At 43.5% G+C, this 20,196-nt stretch overlaps 2 protein-coding genes across 51 annotated transcripts in view; both read left to right on the plus strand.

Moving 5' to 3' along the window:
• sorbs2a (sorbin and SH3 domain containing 2a) overlaps positions 1-3,592 on the plus strand; it is a 133,602-nt gene extending 130,010 nt beyond the window's left edge. For all 50 annotated transcript variants that reach the window (XM_090187371.1, XM_090187369.1, XM_090187372.1 and 47 more), the window contains one exon: positions 1,053-3,592. In XM_090187371.1, coding sequence (XP_090043497.1) covers positions 1,053-1,114 — 62 coding nt within the window. In that variant the 3' untranslated portion in view covers positions 1,115-3,592. The remainder of the gene's footprint in view (positions 1-1,052) is intronic.
• Positions 3,593-5,354: 1,762 nt separating this feature from the next.
• On the plus strand, positions 5,355-19,062 carry LOC110534414 (PDZ and LIM domain protein 3). Its single transcript, XM_036933539.2, has 7 exons — positions 5,355-5,878; positions 10,448-10,599; positions 11,271-11,355; positions 11,589-11,776; positions 15,701-15,828; positions 17,088-17,199; positions 18,654-19,062. Exons 1-7 carry the CDS (start codon positions 5,708-5,710, stop codon positions 18,841-18,843), a joined length of 1,026 nt encoding a protein of 341 aa, XP_036789434.1. The 5' UTR covers positions 5,355-5,707; the 3' UTR covers positions 18,844-19,062.
• Positions 19,063-20,196: the final 1,134 nt, after the last annotated feature.

Below are 20,196 nucleotides of genomic sequence, written 5' to 3' on the forward strand. Positions count from 1 at the left end.
ATCAACCAGCTGATTATTAGAATCTGGTGTGCTTGATTTGGGTTGGAGTGAAACCTACAAGATGGTAGGAACAGGGTTGGAGAGCCCTGCAGTTAGTAGATTTGCAGCAGTGGATACTGTAATGGCATTAATGTTCAACTTGTACCCCACTCTCACCAGTTGGTGGTGCTCGAGTTCCTTGTGCGATCTACTACCTTTAGTTCTACTGCCTGTGCCCTGAGTACAACACACTTCAGCCCCATCCTGAAACAACCCCTAGCCTGTAGGCACTTAGGGCGTACATCTAAAAGACTTTGATAAGGATAAGAAATGTGGTTATAGTCCCACCTTGCCCTCTGATAGGCAAGCTGGAATTTCTGCCACATTACTTAAATCTATTCAGCCCTCTCAGATTTACAAATGCCTAGGAGCTAGGAGAAGTGCTTGGGAGCTAGGAGAAGTACTTAGGAGCTAGGGGAAGTGCCTAGGGGCTAGGAGTTGTTTCAGAACAGGGACTTCCTCTCCCACTCTGAAATGTCCACTTAATCCATTTTGACAACTCAGCTGGATACCAAACGGCAGTATTATCCACTAAAGACTGGTGGCACTGAGAATACATTTCCACCCCCTCTTCTAGGTCCTTGTATTTCCTTCCTTCCTCAACATTCAGCCATGTTGCAATGGGATGTTTAGCTGGACGAGATCATTAGTTTCCTGATCTGGATATTGAGTACATTGCAGTGTGGTAGGAATGCTGCCATCTAGACAGGCACAGCTGCTGAAAAACTAAACTTTGAATCTATTTTAAAGGTGCAGGGAATCAGTTGTGTTTTTTTGCAATATTTGAATACGGTATTTAATACAGCAATTATCTGGCTAGTTCTCTCTGCGTATAAGAACCACTGAATCACTTCTAGTGAGCTGTGTAAACGGACACATTCGATTGTTTATTATTATTAGCCTTCATTAAACACGGTCTCTTTTACATTTACGACCTACAACGACGTTTCGTTGTGTCACCGTTGGGTGTCCAGTGGAGAATGTCATCTCTGTTTTTTGTGTTTTTTGCAAAGGGACTTCTCGACGGAGCAAGCAGTTTGGAACCTTCCCAGGAAACTACGTCAAGAAACTATAATGATGAATCCGGTCCACCCCCGCACCCTCCTTACTTGGGCCCTTCCATCTCTAGCACAACCCATATTGGACACAACCAACCCGGAGTAAAATGAAGTTGCTCCTAGACACTGATTTGGGTCAGTTTTGCACTTTCCCCACCAATGGTTATGGTTAGGATTGGGGGAGGTGGAGCTGACCCTAGATCTGTACCTAGGGGAAGCCTCACCCCGGAACAACACGCCCCCACTGTCGGGTCATCCAAGAAGCCTTTCCCAAGCGTGTGTGACGTCACAGCAAGTATTTTGTTTTAGCTCTAACTAGCCAACTCTACAGGAGACTATTCCACTAACTAAACGGTTATTTTCTAAATGATGGAGTGAGTAGAGGTTGAAGAAGATCCATACTTTTGTATTCCTGTCACCTCAGATACTGAAGGAAGGGTAGCCAAACAAGATGGCCACCTTTTTAGTGTTGACATCTGCTGTTATTTGATTCATTAGATCTATTTTGACCCAGTAATGTAATAACTTGCATTGATAAGTTGATTGTGTAACTTTCAGAGAGGTCAAATGTGGTAAAGAGAGAGTTAAAGATGCCAAGTAAACTGCCACTCAGGATTGCCTTGACATCATCATGTCAGCCATGTTTCTTTTCCCTTTTTCCTCAGTGTTAAATGAGTACAGAGACCCCCCTAAGCGTATTATCTGTAATAGGAGGGCATGGTATTTTCAGAGCAGTATTGTCATAGGACATTGCAACACATTTCAATGTTTAGTCATTTGGCAAATGCTCTTATCCACACCGACTTTCAATAAGCAACACGAAACAACCACAGCGTTATTAGTACAAAAATCTTCATCAGATGTTACATTTTCATACCCCAACACAGGAACACTCACCTATTTTCCCAGTGAAAATGATGATGCTGTGTAATCCATGATACCCAAAAGTGTTGCTGGATACCACGGGATAGGGTCTGACATGTTTGGAGGCAAATGCATTGATATTGAATGCATATATGTATATCCAGAGCCTTTTATTCGCAACGGAAGGTTCTGGATATCTGCCCGCTATGGGTCTACAGTCAATTCCAGTTTTTCATTTTAGTGTTTGCAAACTCCTATATGGATGAGTTACTTCAAATGTGGAAGTGGCAATCGTTGATATTTCCTTTTGAACCCTTCTGCTTGAACAAGTACAGTACATGTTGTACTGTTGATGGAAGTAATATTTATAGATCTGGGATTTTATTGATTGGTTGACTTGGCGTTTTATCCTTTCTCTCTCATGTAAAAATGTCTGCGTTACACTACGGATTTTACAAGTGAAAGCTAGATTGGATTGTCGATAGGGCTTTGGGAGTTTGATACATATGCAAAAGCAACTAGTTTTTCCCACTTTTTTTCTGTATGTATAGATGTTTCTAATGGGGGAAAAGTATTGAATATTGATGAAAAGGTCGTTTAGACGTCTCCGTCCATAGATATAACTCATGGAATGGATGGAGCAGCATCAGTTTCTCAGCTTACTTTGTCTACTTTCTTTTAGTTGGAAGTGGCCTAAAGTTGACGTGTACTTTTGGCTAATTTCAACCGCAGCAAATCCCCTTGTCATGTTTAAGATAACGAGACGATAGGCCAATTTTTGTTCCCAGTCAAGTCTGACATTTTACATTTGTCAATATACAACAAACGTTCAGGTCTCAACAATAAAACAACCCTCCCTTTTTTGAAACGGTGTTTATTTTGTTCGACGACGAGCTTTTTCTTTTTACGATTGCTGTTGAATACCGTATTAGGAACGTTGCCACATTCGTTGCCTTTTTTGTCCAAATGGGATGTTTTACTTCACTCTAATATAATCAGATAAGCGGTGTAAATGAATTTGATTGAATTATACAGTTAAGTTCCTGGAGTCGTTTTCTCTCTCTATAGGTCATTCTGACGGCGACCTTTCTTACTGTCCGGGATGAATGAAACGATTAGAGACAGTGTCACTGCAATAGCTTTTATAACAATGTATTTGAATAACATTGGTTAGGCATACTTTTTGTGTTCCATGAATATGATTTATGACATTTTGTTTTTGCCTTTTTCGTGTGTAAATGAGTATTGTATTCATATAGGAAGAACACTGCCCGCAGAACAATCGTTTAAGCACCTTAATATGTAATTACTTTATTTTTTTGGTTTCTGTCTTTGGTTGGTTTTGTTCTAGTTTATTTTTTCTCCCCATCCCCTTTTCATTCACTCTTCCCTGGGTCGTGTTCATTTAGGCACCAAAAGAAAACGGACTCCCTGGACATGTCCAATAAGAAATGCACATTTTCATGTTCTGTTGCAAACGTTTCCCGTTGCTATCCCTAATGAACACGACCCTGGCATGTGAGAGCACTGCGTGTCTGTTGGCGTTTTTTTTTGTTGTACGTCTTTTGTATGGAGCTGTAAATCGATGACACCGATCCACTGCTTTATAAACTCTTATTTTTCTCACCCACCGTCAGTTTGAGTTGCCTTTTTTTTCTGCTTGTCATTTTTCCACACCACTTCTTCCTTCGTCCACCTCATTTGCCTCAAACAGCCATACCTCCATTATCCCTATGGTGCAAAAATAAATAACATTTATGCAAAAACAGAACACTTTTGTAGTGGGTTACACTACTTTAAGGTTCTCTTTTATGAATGGTACCTTAATGTAAAGTGGTACCTTGTAGTGTTAACAGGGATAACCACTCTGGAGAACAAAATTGAGTATAAGGGAATGTACTTTACCCACAACTTAAGGATAGACTGTAACGTTTAAAATATGTATAGTCTGCCTTTGCTACCACTTTCGGGGACTTTAAAGGATTTGGACTGAAGACATGGAGGATCCCCGGCTCCCATTGGAGTTGTTTATATTGAATCTGAAAGGGGGCCTAGAAGTGCAGATTCTTAGCTTTGTCCAAATGTAAACTCAAGTGGAGGCATTGCAATGACATTCTTATTACAAGTCTTTCTGCTTTAATTTACGATTTTTGGGGACTGTATTCGTAATAAATTCTGCCTGATCATTTCAATATTTCTCTCTCTTTGGAAAGTCTGAAAGCAGGCGAACTTCTTTTCTCACTGGTGTGACAAAAACATGGTTATTACGGTAGTTATAACTAGTGCTGTTGTCCACGTAGGAATTACTGTACATTTGATACTGTATGTAATTAAACTATTTATCCAAAAAACATAATTTGCCCCGGGATACTTCAACTGGTGGCTATCAGAATAAAGACAAAGGAGCGCTTTGTTGCTGGGTAAATCTGATAGATTTATTGATTGGACAAACAAACAAAAAGCTTATGTTTCGGCATAAATCGTCTCCATCAGAGCCTTCTGTTTAAGCTGAGCTGTAGGGTCTTTTCTATTGGTAAACTGAAAGGTTAAAGTTCACTCTGCCCCAATATGTATTGGACTGTATTGTTGGATCAAGACGATTTGAATTGTTCTATGTGAAGTAGGTACGTATTTGGAGACGTGTGTGTGTGTGTGTGTGTGCTTACGCTCCTTCTACATACACACACCATCCCAGACATCCTTTATTTGTGTAGGAGTCAGCTCCTCCCTAAACCTGTCCCCATCGCAACTGTACAAACAAACCCGGACTGATCGGTCTTGAAGGAGGTATATGTTAGCCGTTTCAGGAGATCGACACTGAGGGGAGAACAAACAACTTTTAATGTCAACATAATTGGCCATCCATTGTTTTCGTTGGCTTTCTTCATCCCCGTAGACATTATGGAAACAGACTTAATGCACAGAGGGCTGACAACTTGAATAGATTAGGCTGTCTTGCTTACTGTGCGTTAACGTTGTTATACACATATACACATAAGAACTGCTTGTGTTTTTGACGGATTAGTTAGTTGCATTAGATGTTTTTGTAACTGTTTCAGCTAGGCGTGAGCGAGAGAAAGCGAAACGTTCAGAACAGAGTGGAGATTGGTTCGTGTCCAGATCAGACAAACAGAAAAAGAACGAGAGATCTCGAATTAAATGAAGAGAGCGAAGTGCCGCTCCAGATCAATAGGGCCTGGAATGCTGCTGCGCCTGGGGGACCTCCAGGGCCTGAGCAAGGAGCTGCGCCGGCAGACCAAATAAGGGCAGGAGCAGCCGGAGAGCCAGAGTGTGGAGGGGGGTGGGGGTCGGGCTCCAAGGCAACCCAGGGACAAGGAGAGACAAGTGGGCCGCCTGCTCACAGACACTGGCCTATCCTGGATGTTCATAGGCATACAGGTGGAGCAAGAGGGCGAGACACTGCTGGAGAAGAATGACGCTACATGAGTTGGATGAGTGTAACGAGTATCATGTTCAGAAACGGCGAAAGGGCTACTATGTCCGAGAAGGAGGTGGAAAGAGAGGGAGAGAGAAAGTGTGAGAGAGAGCGAGCGAGTCCAAACAGAAGTAAAGGAAAACAGGAGAAAGAGTCACCAGCCAAAAGAGAAAAAGAACAGAGAGCGAGGGAGAGCTGCCTCTGGTCCTGAGTCGGGCCAATGACTTCACTCAGGGGGTGGGGTTTCCCCCCCCCCACCCCTCTGCTAGTATAAAAGGGTACATGACTAAGTTGTCCCACTGCTCTGTTTATGAGAACCCTGCTGTGTTTGGGACACACACACACACCAGTGTACTTCCAGCTACAGGGACGAGGGACAGAGTGGGACATGCCACTGGACGTTGTCCTGAACGGCCCGGCCCCGTGGGGTTTCCGACTGACCGGGGGCAAGGACTTCAACCAGCCCCTCACCATCTCCAGGGTAAGAGCATGTGTACCTGATACTTTCAGACTGACAATGGGTGGGTGATTCTGTGTTTACAGTATGTGTTGTATGTGTGATATGTGCTCGAGCATCTTTGAGCGGGCCTGGTGCTAGGTGTTTGTGTGGGTGAGGAGGCAGTCGTAGGGAGGTTGTGTGTGTGTCCTACAGTGAACGCACACAGTCAGATATACTGTACTCAAGCGTTCCACCATTGTGTTCTGTGTGTAGAGGGTTATGTTGATCCGCTCTGTCTTAGCCTATGGTGTGCGTGTGTGTGTGTGTCTCTCTCCCCCCCTCGCCCCTTTCTCTCTCTCACTGCCAGCATTCTTGGCTCACCTTCCCTTTACCCTCTTGTCTCAGTTAAGTAGCTGCACTAGGATGAGAAACAGCATGGAAGAGCTCAGTGTATTAAACCTGACTGACTATGCAGTAATATTGCCAAAAAGGTTGCATCCCAAATGAAAACATATTCCCTATATAGTGACTAAAGCCCATAGGAATCTGGTTAAAAAAATAAAAAAAGTAGTGCACTATAAAGGGAATAGGAAGCAATTTGGACACGGTCGTTCCCTAACATAGAACAGCCCAGATACTTACAGGGAAAGATCATTGGATTGTGAATGTGTGTTTTGGGGATGTGTGTGTTAAAGCGTGATACAGCAGGGGTCTTTCCATGGGGTGGAAGGCTGGGGGAGCATCCTCTCTCAGACACACACACACACACACACACACACACACACACACACCCGCGTTCCAGTAAATATCTGCAGCTTAGTTTGAAATAGCTGTTTGCATCATCTACTGACACACACACACACACAGCAGCTGAATGAACGCAGACGGCTGGGAATGGATTATGAGCTGGTGATCAAAGAGCAGTCTCCTGGCTAGGCATCTAGGTTGAGTTATTCAGAGAACGCCCTCCATTTAGCTCAAGTCAAGACATTAAACTGTGTGTGTGTGGTCAGCAGCGTCGTCACGTGTTTGTGTTCGCGTTGTGTCTTTTGTATGTGTCTGTCTGTGCGTGCGTATACGTTGGAGTTTTTAACGTTGGCACGGTGCGTGCGTGTGTTTGTGTATGTGTGTGTGCGCGTGTGTAACCATAGGAGTATCAGTAATCCCTGGCGTGTGTCTAAGTTTAGGGCTGACACCAGGGCCGGAGGCTAAAAGTTACTGGGGAGGTCTGTGAATCACCGACCCTTGGGGGCCACTACACACACCTGTTGTGTGAGCAGAGAACCGCAAGCTGAAGGAGAGGAGGGAGGGAAGGAGGGACAAACACTGGGGTCTCTGCCATGGTGTCAGACAAGTGTTTATTATCAAACAACGTTTCAAAGGCACTGCAGGTAGATGATGCCCCTAACTACAGATCTAGGGTCAGATTACCCGATCCCCAAGCGTAACCTTGACCATCAGGGGGATGAAGTACAGTCTGAGTCAGTTTCAGTCACTTTTCACCCCCCGCTGATTGATTTCAATCTCCTCACATACCCTTGACCCTGTCAGTGTGTCACGTGTCCCTTCACAATCCACCCACTAGACACGCCCGCATCACTTTACTCCCAACCTCTCACAGAGCAGCCGTTGATCAAAGCTTTTTAATTAAACCTCTCGACGTGGTTTTATCAGCTCTCGTTCGAAGGGCTGCTCACTTGTACTGAGATTCAGCCACTGCCACATTCCCGCTCCCTCGCAGAGCTTGAACCCCGACCTTCGACCTTGTCTCAACTTCGTCTTCCCGGGGGGCCATTTGGGTCAAAAACCTCCCCTTCTTCAAAACAACTATCTCCAGGACGGACGACAAGTGGCGTTTTAAATTAGACGAACACAGACGAGTGATGTTTAAATTAGCTGTGGCCGTGCATTTTTGTCTGGGACCGGAAGCTGAGTAGGGAAGAAACTAGGGGCTAGTGTTCAGTAGTGTGTGTACAGCATAGCAAAATTGAAATGAGTTATGGTAGTAGCTCCCTGTTTCAAATTGTTGCTTTCTCCCTCCTGAACACAACCCAAGTGTCCATCCATGCAGGAAACTTCTGGCCCTAACCCTTCAATGTTTGCAGATCTGAAGAGGGGGTAGGTTACAGTGTAGTGGAGGAGCTTCCGCCATATAAGGGTTAGGGAGCGATTTGTGACTGACTGTTGGAATGGATAGGAGAGTAGTAAAAAGGATGCACATCACAGGGAAATACAGATGATTGATTTGGAAAAAGCCATAGTTTCAAATGTTCATCCTGGGTTATTTATAGGCCTATGAGTTAAGAGCGAGAGAGCGCACGAGAGCGAGAGAGCGCACGAGAGAGAGAGAGAGAGAGAGCACGAGCTCAAATACCAGCGAGGGCAAGGCACTTTATACAGAGAGAGAGAGGTTTACCTCCTGACTTTATACACAGAGAGGTTTCAACCGTGTACTTTGGAGGCCAGGACACTGTCAAGTAGACAGGCTCCTAAAACAAACTGCAAACTCTGCAACAAAATCTACTTTTGAGTTGGAGTTTTGGAATTGCTTTTCATTTGTATGAACATACAGAGCATATAGTTGTGGGTTGTTGTGCACAAAATGCAGCAACCCTATCAACAAAATTGGGTCGTCAAAACATTGCCATATGGTCATTTCATGAACAACTTTCTCCCAATCTATATGCAACGACGTGTTAGGAGGAAATAGAATCATGCAAATCTATGCTTTTATTAGAGGTTCTATCGACCAGAAGTGGTTGAAAGTGGTCTACCTCACTAGAAGTGGGCCTACAGTTAACCTAACGTAACAATTAGGCCCAAAGAGATTTGTTCAACTACAGTCAGTCACATAGATGATGAGGTGGTGCTGATATAGAGCAGGCCAACCTAACTACAGACAGATGATGAGGTGGTGCTGATATACAGCAGACCAACCTAACTACAGACAGATGATGAGGTGGTGCTGATATACAGCAGACCAACCTAACTACAGACAGATGAGGTGGTGCTGATATACAGCAGACCAACCTAACTACAGACAGACGACGAGGTGGCACTGATATACAGCACACCAACCTAACTACAGACAGATGACGAGGTGGCACTGATATACAGCAGACCAACCTAACTACAGACAGATGACGAGGTGGCACTGATATACAGCAGACCAACCTAACTACAGACAGATGACGAGGTGGCACTGGTATACAGCAGACCAACCTAACTACAGACAGATGACGAGGTGGCACTGATATACAGCAAGCCAACCTAACTACAGACAGATGACGAGGTGGCACTGATATACAGCACACCAACCTAACTACAGACAGATGACGAGGTGGCACTGATATACAGCAGGCCAACCTAACTACAGACAGATGACGAGGTGGCACTGATATACAGCAGGCCAACCTAACTTGTGTTCATTCATTATGCATACATAGGACAGCACATGCCTTTTGAAGTGCCATTTGATTATGATGAAGAAAGAGTGCAAGATGGAGGGAGAAGAAGGGAGTGTTAGAGAGAATAAGAGAGGTGGAGTGTGAAACAGAAATAGGGAGAGAGATGAGTGAGGGAGGGGACAAGGGAGGAAGGGAGTGAGATGGGGATGGCATGCTTGTGTGGTGAGGTAAGAAGGATATCCCCATGTTGTTTGTGTGACTACGGAACCAGACAAATATGGCACACATTTCTGCCTGGCTATTAGTAGATTATTAACAGCAGCATGCACCTGCTCCTTACTGATCTCTCTCTCCCGCTCCTCTCTCTGTCTCCATCTCTCTCTCCCTCTCCTCTCTCTGTCTCCATCTCCCTCTCCTCTCTCTGTCTCCATCTCTCTCTCCGTCTGAATGATCGGGTTTTATAAGTCATACCGAGTTACATACGGGAGAGCATCGTAAAAACATACCTTGGCAGCAGCCAGGGTTCTCACTTCAAGCTCTCTCTCTCTCTCTTTCTTTCTTTCTTTCTTTCTTTCTTTCTTTCTTTCTTTCTTTCTTTCTTTCTTTCTTTCTTTCCATCTCCCTCTCCCTCATTCTCTCAGTTCAGTTCACTTTCTAAGTATGAAAAGTGAAGACATTGGCTTACTTCACAAAAGTAAACGAAGACAACACTAATAACAGCAACCGTTATAATAACAGCAACCGTTATAATAACAGCAACCGTTATAATAACAGCAACTGTTATAATAACAGCAACTGTTATAATAACAGCAACCGTTATAATAACAGCAACCGTTATAATAACAGCAACCGTTATAATAACAGCAACTGTTATAATAACAGCAACCGTTATAATAACAGCAACCGTTATAATAACAGCAACCGTTATAATAACAGCAACCGTTATAATAACAGCAACTGTTATAATAACAGCAACCGTTATAATAACAGCAACCGTTATAATAACAGCAACCGTTATAATAACAGCAACTGTTATAATAACAGCAACTGTTATAATAACAGCAACCGTTATAATAACAGCAACCGTTATAATAACAGCAACCGTTATAATAACAGCAACCGTTATATTATAAATATTTGTGATAATGGAATTGATAATGATCAATCTTATGTGTCACCACTCTCGTTCTCTCTCTCTGGGCAGATCACTCCGGGCAGTAAGGCGGCGGTGGCCAACCTGTGTCCTGGTGATGTCATCCTGGCCATCGAGGGCGTCCCGGCGGAGGACATGATGCACTGTGAGGCCCAGAACAAGATCAAAGACGCAATCTACCAGCTCATCCTCACCGTCCAGAGGTCACACTACTCACATGCACACACAGGAATGCACACACGGATATTAGTCATCTCACATAAACACATACATACACGTACGCCAATACACACACGCCTCTCACATAAAAGCACACACCATTCAATTGAGAGCAGGTGTACAAACATCACTGACACAAGTGACTACCAATGAAGTAAACAAACTGTCACTGGTTGGGTGTATCCTATGACACGCATAGCTAGTCAAACACACATTCATGTTGGACTAACTACAGAACTTACTTGATGAATCCCAAGATATCTTTTAAGACACACATAGAACGTTCCGTCTTATGTAGAATGTTCCAGAGCTGGCAAAAGACGAGCTCTCGCATTCCTGTTCTTTGATTTCATACCCAACAACGCTAAGAAAGGAGCTACACACACCCACTCTCTAATACAGACACACTTGTACACGCCCACGCACATACTCACACAAATACTCTCTCATACACACACACACACACACACACTTCTATACTGTTCACACACCAAAGGAAGTCTATAAAGTTGGGTTTGATTTATGAGTGCTCAGCGCACCGTGGCCCAGCCGCCATGTAAACTGGTGTTTTGACTGTGGTCAGAATCGTTTCACCTGCGGTCGAGGGAGTTGACAGTGAGCTCTTGTTTGATTGTGACCCGATTCTTGTTCCCAGACCAGAAACCAGGCTATGGTCGCCTCAAGTCACGGAAGACGGGAAAGCCAACCCGTTCAAAATCAACTTGGAGGCTGAGCAACAGGTGAGAGAGAGAAAGACTGTGTGTGCGTGAGTATATGTGCGTGTACCTGCATAGCTTGTATGTGTGTATTTTTTTTGTTTTAGTTGTCTATATATATTTGTGTCTACACCTGTTGGTGTTTGTGTGTGTAATTACACATTTCCAACTAGAAAACAAAGTCAGAGAACATCACATAAGGCCTCCTTGTCTTTTTCTCTCTCTCTCTCTCTCTCGCTCTCTCGCTCTCCGTTCAGGAGTTCAAACCCATTGGTACGGGTCACAATCGCAAGGCCCAGCCCTTTGTAGCTGCAGCTAACATTGACGACCATCGTCAGGTGGTGAGCACAGCCTACAACACCCCCATAGGCCTCTACTCCTCAGGCAACATCCAGGACGCCATGCACGGACAGATGAGGGGCCTGGTCCAGGACAAGCCAGAGGGGTGAGTTGGCTGGCTGGGTTGGTGAGATGGTCAGTGGGTTGATGGGTGGTTGGGTGTCTGCCTGCCTGCCTGCCTGCCTGCTTGCTTTCAATCTGTTGTCATGGTGATATCAGTAAGCTATATAAGCTGTCGTCTTCTATGAAAGCCTCTGTTCGTTTGTTTCTGCCAGAGTTTGGTTACTGTAGCTAGCGCTATTCCCAAACACATACAGTGCATTCGGAAAGTATTCAGACCCCTTGACTTTAATCAGCACAACCGTTTTCAGCTGTGCTAACATAATTGCAAAAGGGTTTTCTAATGATCAATTAGCCTTTAAAATGATAAACTGGGATTAGCTAACACAACGTGCCATTGGAACACACAAGTGATGGTTGCTGATAATGGGCCTCTGTACGCCTATGTAGATATTCCATTAAGAATCAGCCATTTCCAGCTATAATAGTCATTTACAACATTAACCACTTCTACACTGTATTTCTGATCAATTTGATGTTATTTTAATGGACAAAAAATTAGCTTTTCTTTCAAAAACAAGGACATTTGTAAGTGACCCCAAACTTTTGAACGATAGTGTATGTATAAAAAAAATAATGATCCACCACCCAAAGAACATCCAGCTAACTTGACACAACTGTGGGAAGCATTGGTGTCAACATGGGCCAGCATCCCTGCGGAACGCTTTCAACACCTTGTAGAGTCCATGCCCGATGAATTGAGGCTATTCTGAGGGCAAAAGGGGGTTAAACTCAATATTAGGAAGGTGCTCCGAATGTTTTGTACACTCAGTGTGTATATACACTTAAAAACTGGGTGGTTCGAGCCCTGAATGCTGATTGACTGACAGCCGCGGTATATCAGACGTGTATGCCGAAACATTTATTTGTACTTCTCTAATTACACTGGTAACCAGTTTATAGCAACAATAAGGCACCTCGGGGGTTTGCGTTGCGTTATTCATAAGAACAGCCCTGGCCGTGGTACAGTGCCATGCGAAAGTATTCGGCCCCCTTGAACTTTGCGACCTTTTGCCACATTTCAGGCTTCAAACATAAAGATATAAAACTGTATTTTTTTGTGAAGAATCAACAACAACTTGACTTTAATCAGCACAACCGTTTTCAGCTGTGCTAACATAATTGCAAAAGGGTTTTCTAATGATCAATTAGCCTTTAAAATGATAAACTGGGATTAGCTAACACAACGTGCCATTGGAACACACAAGTGATGGTTGCTGATAATGGGCCTCTGTACGCCTATGTAGATATTCCATTAAGAATCAGCCATTTCCAGCTATAATAGTCATTTACAACATTAACCATGTCTACACTGTATTTCTGATCAATTTGATGTTATTTTAATGGACAAAAAAAACACAATCATGAAGTGGAACGACATTTATTGGATATTTAAAACTTTTTTAACAAATCAAAAACTGAAAAATTGGGCGTGCAAAATTATTCAGCCCCCTTAAGTTAATACTTTGTAGCGCCACCTTTTGCTGCGATTACAGCTGTAAGTCGCTTGGGGTATGTCTCTATCAGTTTTGCACATCGAGAGACTGAAATTTTTTCCCATTCCTCCTTGCAAAACAGCTCGAGCTCAGTGAGGTTGGATGGAGAGCATTTGTGAACAGCAGTTTTCAGTTCTTTCCACAGATTCTCGATTGGATTCAGGTCTGGACTTTGACTTGGCCATTCTAACACCTGGATATGTTTATTTTTGAACCATTCCATTGTAGATTTTGCTTTATGTTTTGGATCATTGTCTTGTTGGAAGACAAATCTCCGTCCCAGTCTCAGGTCTTTTGCAGACTCCATCAGGTTTTCTTCCAGAATGGTCCTGTATTTGGCTCCATCCATCTTCCCATCAATTTTAACCATCTTCCCTGTCCCTGCTGAAGAAAAGCAGGCCCAAACCATGATGCTGCCACCACCATGTTTGACAGTGGGGATGGTGTGTTCAGTGTGATGAGCTGTGTTGCTTTTACGCCAAACATAACGTTTTGCATTGTTGCCAAAAAGTTCAATTTTGGTTTCATCTGACCAGAGCACCTTCTTCCACATGTTTGGTGTGTCTCCCAGGTGGCTTGTGGTAAACTTTAAACGACACTTTTTATGGATATCTTTAAGAAATGGCTTTCTTCTTGCCACTCTTCCATAAAGGCCAGATTTGTGCAATATACAACTGATTGTTGTCCTATGGACAGAGTCTCCCACCTCAGCTGTAGATCTCTGCAGTTCATCCAGAGTGATCATGGGCCTCTTGGCTGCATCTCTGATCAGTCTTCTCCTTGTATGAGCTGAAAGTTTAGAGGGACGGCCAGGTCTTGGTAGATTTGCAGTGGTCTGATACTCCTTCCATTTCAATATTATCGCTTGCACAGTGCTCCTTGGGATGTTTAAAGCTTAGGAAATCTTTTTGTATCCAAATCCGGCTTTAAACTTCTTCACAACAGTATCTCGGACCTACCTGGTGTGTTCCTTGTTCTTCATGATGCTCTCTGCGCTTTTAACGGACCTCTGAGACTATCACAGTGCAGGTGCATTTATACGGAGACTTGATTACACACAGGTGGATTGTATTTATCATCATTAGTCATTTAGGTCAACATTGGATCATTCAGAGATCCTCACTGAACTTCTGGAGAGAGTTTGCTGCACTGAAAGTAAAGCGGCTGAATAATTTTGCACACCCAATTTTTCAGTTTTTGATTTGTTAAAAAAGTTTGAAATATCCAATTAATGTCGTTCCACTTCATGATTGTGTCCCACTTGTTGATGATTCTTCACAAAAAAATACAGTTTTATATCTTTATGTTTGAAGCCTTAAATGTGGCAAAAGGTCGCAAAGTTCAAGGGGGCCGAATACTTTCGCAAGGCACTGTATATTGGCCATATACCACAAATCCCTGAGGTGCCTTATTGCTTAAGTATAGCATATTCAATCCATGTTTAGTATCATAGGCCTGTTGATCTGTTTCAGAAAACTCTGATTAGATGACTTGGTGTTCTGGCTATGGGCGGTGACTATAAAAAGAGTTGTGTATACGAAAGGCGTCTGCACACTCACGCATCATCACCTCTAACCTCCTCTCTCCATTCTCCTCCCGTCCATTCTTCCGCTCTGTTTTTCCCTCTCTTCACTTCCTTTTACGGATGTCTGCTGGTGCCTGTGTTATGTGTGTCTCTGTCGGACCTGGGTTCAAATACTATTTGAAATATTTCAAATACTTTGAATGCTTGCTCTAGCCTGCCTGGAGTACCACATGGGTGGGGTTTACCATTTTTGGGACTATTTTATTGGTCCATTAAGCCAGGCAAGCTCAATAAAGCACTGATAATGTATTTGGAAATTATTTCAAGTAGTATTTGACCCCAGGTCTGGTCTCTGTAATGTCTGGCAAGCCTCCTTTTGCCTGATGCGGCCTACGATAGCCAAAAGCCTCAGGGCCCTGTAGTGAGAGTGCCCCAGCTGGCAGGCAGCTGGCAGGCATAATTTCCCTCCGTCCCTAAACCTGGAGCTGGGGGGGTCCGGACCCCCAGGCCTCAATTACGACTCTGATGTTAAATCTGACATGGAGGATAGTGTTGTTATGACTACACTGGTGTCTGCTGGGCTCGATGAACAGTGCTTTCCATGGTAGCTGCAGATCTCGGATGAAATAGGTGCAGTCGATGTCAATTAAGGCAGCCCCCTTGCACCTCTCTGATTCAGAGGGGTTGGGTTAAGTGTGGAAGACACATTTCAGTTCAATGCATTCCGTTGTACAACTGACTAGGTTTCCCCCTTTTTTTTCATCTCCACAAAATGTGGAAAATATTTGTGTGTGTGTTTGTGAGTGTGTGCCGCATCTGTTATTAATACTCACCTCTGTGTCTGTATTTTTGCTTGTGTGTGTGTGTGTGTGTGTGTCCATCTCTGTAGTAGCAAGACGCTGAGCTCCATCGAGGAGTCTGATGTGTACCGCATGCTCCTGAAAGACCAGGAGGAGCCCCAGGAGCCCCGGCAATCCGGTTCCTTCAAGGCCCTGCAGGACTTCGTCGACAGCGACGGTCAGTTCTCCACTAAGTATCTTCTCTTTCATTATGGTATGGGTGTTTCATTATGGTATGGGTGTTTCATTATGGTATGGGTGTTTCATTATGGTATGGGTGTTTCATTATGGTATGGGTGTTTTCATTATGGTATGGGTGTTTCATTATGGTATGGGTGTTTCATTATGGTATGGGTGTTTCATTATGGTATGGGTGTTTCATTATGATATGGGTGTTTCATTATGATATGGGTGTTTCATTATGATATGGGTGTTTCATTATGGTATGGGTGTTTCATTATGGTATGGGTGTTTCATTATGGTATGGGTGTTTCATTATGGTATGGGTGGGTAATGATATCATCATTCAGTGTGGATTCCAGGCTATAATGCTGCAGTCCCGCACTCAAGAAGAGCTTCACGGTTGCATAAAATAATGTATTATTTCTTAATGAGACATATATCAAGGACTAACCTGTTGGTGTTGAAGTCGTCGTCAGTGTGGGCTAGCTCTCTCCCACTCACACACTTCAGGACCTATAGTTGAATTAAAACCTCTAGCTATCAACATGGCATACATTTTGACCCCAAGAAAAAAACAATTGGAAAGAGCCACAACCAAATGGAAGATGTGATTTGAAATCAGTATTTTGTTGTCCATTCATTTTATAAGGCAAAGCAGAAGGAGCTCATATAGAATGCACGTTGTTGATCTTGGAATGTGGGTATACAAGGAGTAAACTCTATATACAAATGAATTAGTAGTGAACAGATTACATGTCTAAACTTTGGTTCAGCAGGCTAACACGGTCAGCTTGAGTGGTACTGATGACCCAGGCTTGATATCTTTACTTGTGTTGCTTATTGTAAAGGGTCTTTGGGTTTTAGAAAAGTGCTACATAAAGGCCTATGAACAAAAATATAAACGCTAGGTGTAAGGTGTTGGTCCCATGTTTCATGAGCTGAAATAAAAGATCCCAGACACTTTCCATACGCACAAAAAAACGTATTTCTCACAAATTCTGTGCTAAGGTGTCATCATCAACATACTGTGCTGTGGGGATATCATCAATATACTGTGCTATGGTGTCATATCTGTGACATCATATATGTCTCTAATGCTCAGCTCCCTTTTGTATTTCAATATTTGTATAATTTGTTTGTGACTTGTATTCTTTGTCACAAGTGGTAACCTATTCCCTATGTATTGACCTGCTCGAAGTAGTGCACTATATAGGGAATAGGGTACCAATAGTGTGTGTCCCATGTGTTGTCCAGGCACTCGCCCCATGGTGACGAGGACAGTGAGAGCGCCCATGACTAAGCCACCGCCGCCCACAGGAAACCTGCAGAAACTGCCCATGTGTGACAAGTGTGGAAACGGCATTGTGTGAGTACTTTGCGAGACAAAGCTGCTCTGAGAATGTCATATAAAAAGTTGGTATTGAGTTGCACCCATTTCTTTCAGTACTTAAAAGAAGAGCTACAGCCTGAAAATCCAGAACCTGTTTTGAGATAACATTCCACTCATTTTATTCTGTGTCATTGCCAAGGACAAAGGAGGCTGCTGAGGGGAGGACGGCTCGTAATAACGGTCGGAAACGTTTGATGTCTTTGATACCATTCCACCAAATCCGCTCCGACCGTTACCACCAGCCAGTCCTCTCCAATTAAGGTGCCATCAACCTCCTGTGTTGCCAAACAGTATCTTTCTTCTACAGAGAGTTTGCTTAGTTGGGTTAACCATCCGTGTTTGGTCAGACAAAGAGTGGCAAGGAGTCTAATGATAGCAGAAACAAACTGCTACCCAGGCCAGAAGAGTTACACTTAAAAAGTTCTGCCAGAAACTAGTTGTCTCTTGAAGGTCCAATGCAGGCTGTTTTTATCTCGTTATCAAAACATTTCCGGGCAACAATTAAGCACCTTACTGTGATTTGTTATCGATTTGAGATAGTCATAATAAACTATTAGTGAAGAATTTCTCAAGCAATCATTTTGTTAGGACTGTCTGGGAGTGGTCTGATTGGGGAGGGGGAAAACTGAAAACTAGCTGTTATTGGCAGAGAGGTTTGGAAAAACCCGGCCAAAACTCCATCCCACTGAAACAGGCTGAAAATGTCAGGCAGTCTTTTTTTAAACAGCTCTTACATTAAAAGGGCATTATCATAATGTTCACAATTTGACAGTATTGTTCCAACCTCTTAGTGTGTAAATGTATGTAAAACACAGAAAAACCACATATTTTAACTGCACGGGGCCTTTAAAGGGGAAGTTGGAATTTGAGGTTGTACTTTTGAATATTTCTAACATGTTTCTACCAGATCTTTAGACTAAAGACTGACATATGAGAAATATGTATGAGAGAACGTGTTATCAGGTGAGAAGCAACGTAGCTGACAACAATGTACACTGACAACACCTGCTCTTTCCATGACAGACTGACCAGGTGAATCCAGGTGAAAGCTATAATCCCTCATTGATGTCACTTGTTAAATCCACTTCAAATCAGTGTAGACAAAGGGGAGGAGACGGGTTAAAGAAGGATTTTTAAGCCTTGAGACAATTGAGACATGGATTGTGTATGTTTGCCATTCAGTGGGTGAATGGGCAAGACAACCGATTTAAGTGCCTTTGAACGGGGTATGGTAGTAGGTGCCAGGTGCACCGATTTGAGTGTGTCAAGAACCGCAACGCTGCTGGGATTTTCACGCTCAACAGTTTCCCATGTGTATCAAGGATGGTCAATCACCCAAAGAACATCCAGCAAACTTGGGGGAGGGAGGGGGTCAGCTTCAGCGGTAACTTCAGCCTGCTCCTGTTGTTAACTCTGTTGTTCTCCTATAGGGGCACAGTGGTGAAAGCGAGGGACAAGTTCCGTCACCCTGGCTGCTTCGTGTGCACCGACTGTGACGTCAACCTTAAACAGAAGGGCTACTTCTTCGTGGAGGGCCAACTGTACTGCGAGACCCACGCTCGTGCCCGGACGAGACCCCCGGAGGGCCATGACCTTATCACCACTTTCCCCTCAGCATAGGACCCTTCTCACACACACACACGCACCAGCCTAAAAACTCTGTCTGCCAGTGAGGCACCTTTGATTGTAACTGTTTGTGTCTGTGTTCTCCTGTGTTCTCAATTGTCTGTATGCTCTGTTTTGCACAAATCCTGAGAGTGCATTTGTTTGTGAATACACTTACATGTATACTACTCTCTTCCTTCAAATAAAGGGGGTTTTGACTCCATGTTGTGGAAACGCCTCATATGTTCTTTCTCTTCATCCCTTTCCTGAGCTGGCTGACTGACTGACTGACTGACTGACAGGCAGACACTCTAGATGAAGTGCTGGCACGTCACAGTGGCACAGAGGGCACTGAGAGCGGGGGGGGGGGGGGGAAATGTGAATGTGTCACCTTCCCCGGGTCAGTTGCGCTTCCTCACGGGGTGTCACGGTGGGCATAAAGGGTACTGTCTGTTTACGATCTGGGATTTGGCGTCCGGCCAGACGGTGAGCCTCAGTGAATGTGTTGTAAGGTCAGCAAGTGTTTGGGAGACAGCTGAAAGGGATGAACGCGAGGACGGACAACTGTGATTAGACCAAAACTAATGAGATTAAAAAAATATGAGGAGTCGTGTCACTGAAGTGAATTGAACCTAATTCATGTCGCTAGCTTGCATTATTTCAACCTTTATCCCGAAGAGACTATACTTTCCCCTAGTGTTCAGTAGCCATCCCAACAGCTGTGTGGGTGAAGAAATTAATGGATATGAAGTAGTAGTCTGAAAAGATATATTGGTCCTGGATGTGTAAATTAAGTCAAAATAACAGTCAATGACATTTTGTTTTGCGTGCTCTTTTCAAAAAAAGTTAACTAAGAGAGGTGTTATGAGGTAAGTCGACAGTGATGTAGCCTGTATCCTTCCACCAGTTGTGAGAGGCCTATAAAACCGTCCCTGGCTCCAATAATAACCCCAAGTTTTCTTTCTCTGAATACTGTGTCTTGTGTGACTTTTGTAGGTCACTTTTCAGTTCCCACACATTTAGGTGGGCTCAAGTGTCACGTCCCTCTTTTTCTAGATGATGCCAGATGTTTTCTCAGTGGGGCAAACATCAGACATTTGACAGGGTGAGATCACAGGTAAATTTATCCCATTGGCTATAACCGTAAAAGGAAAAGGGTACCTTGGCATGAGTCTGTATTACAACATGGCATAAGGGTGAGAAGTGTTGGCACAAGATACAACAGCCCAGTTGTCCATGAAACGTTGTAAACAGCCCTATAATAAGCCTACTATAGAACAATATCTCATTTGAAGCATACAGATATTTCTTAAGAAGAGACTAAGCATATGTATAGATTAGACATGACTTGTTAAAATTGCAAAATGT

This window comes from Oncorhynchus mykiss, chromosome 10 (genome assembly GCF_057628025.1).
Source record: "Oncorhynchus mykiss isolate SJ-2025 chromosome 10, ASM5762802v1, whole genome shotgun sequence".
NCBI lineage: Eukaryota > Metazoa > Chordata > Actinopteri > Salmoniformes > Salmonidae > Oncorhynchus > Oncorhynchus mykiss.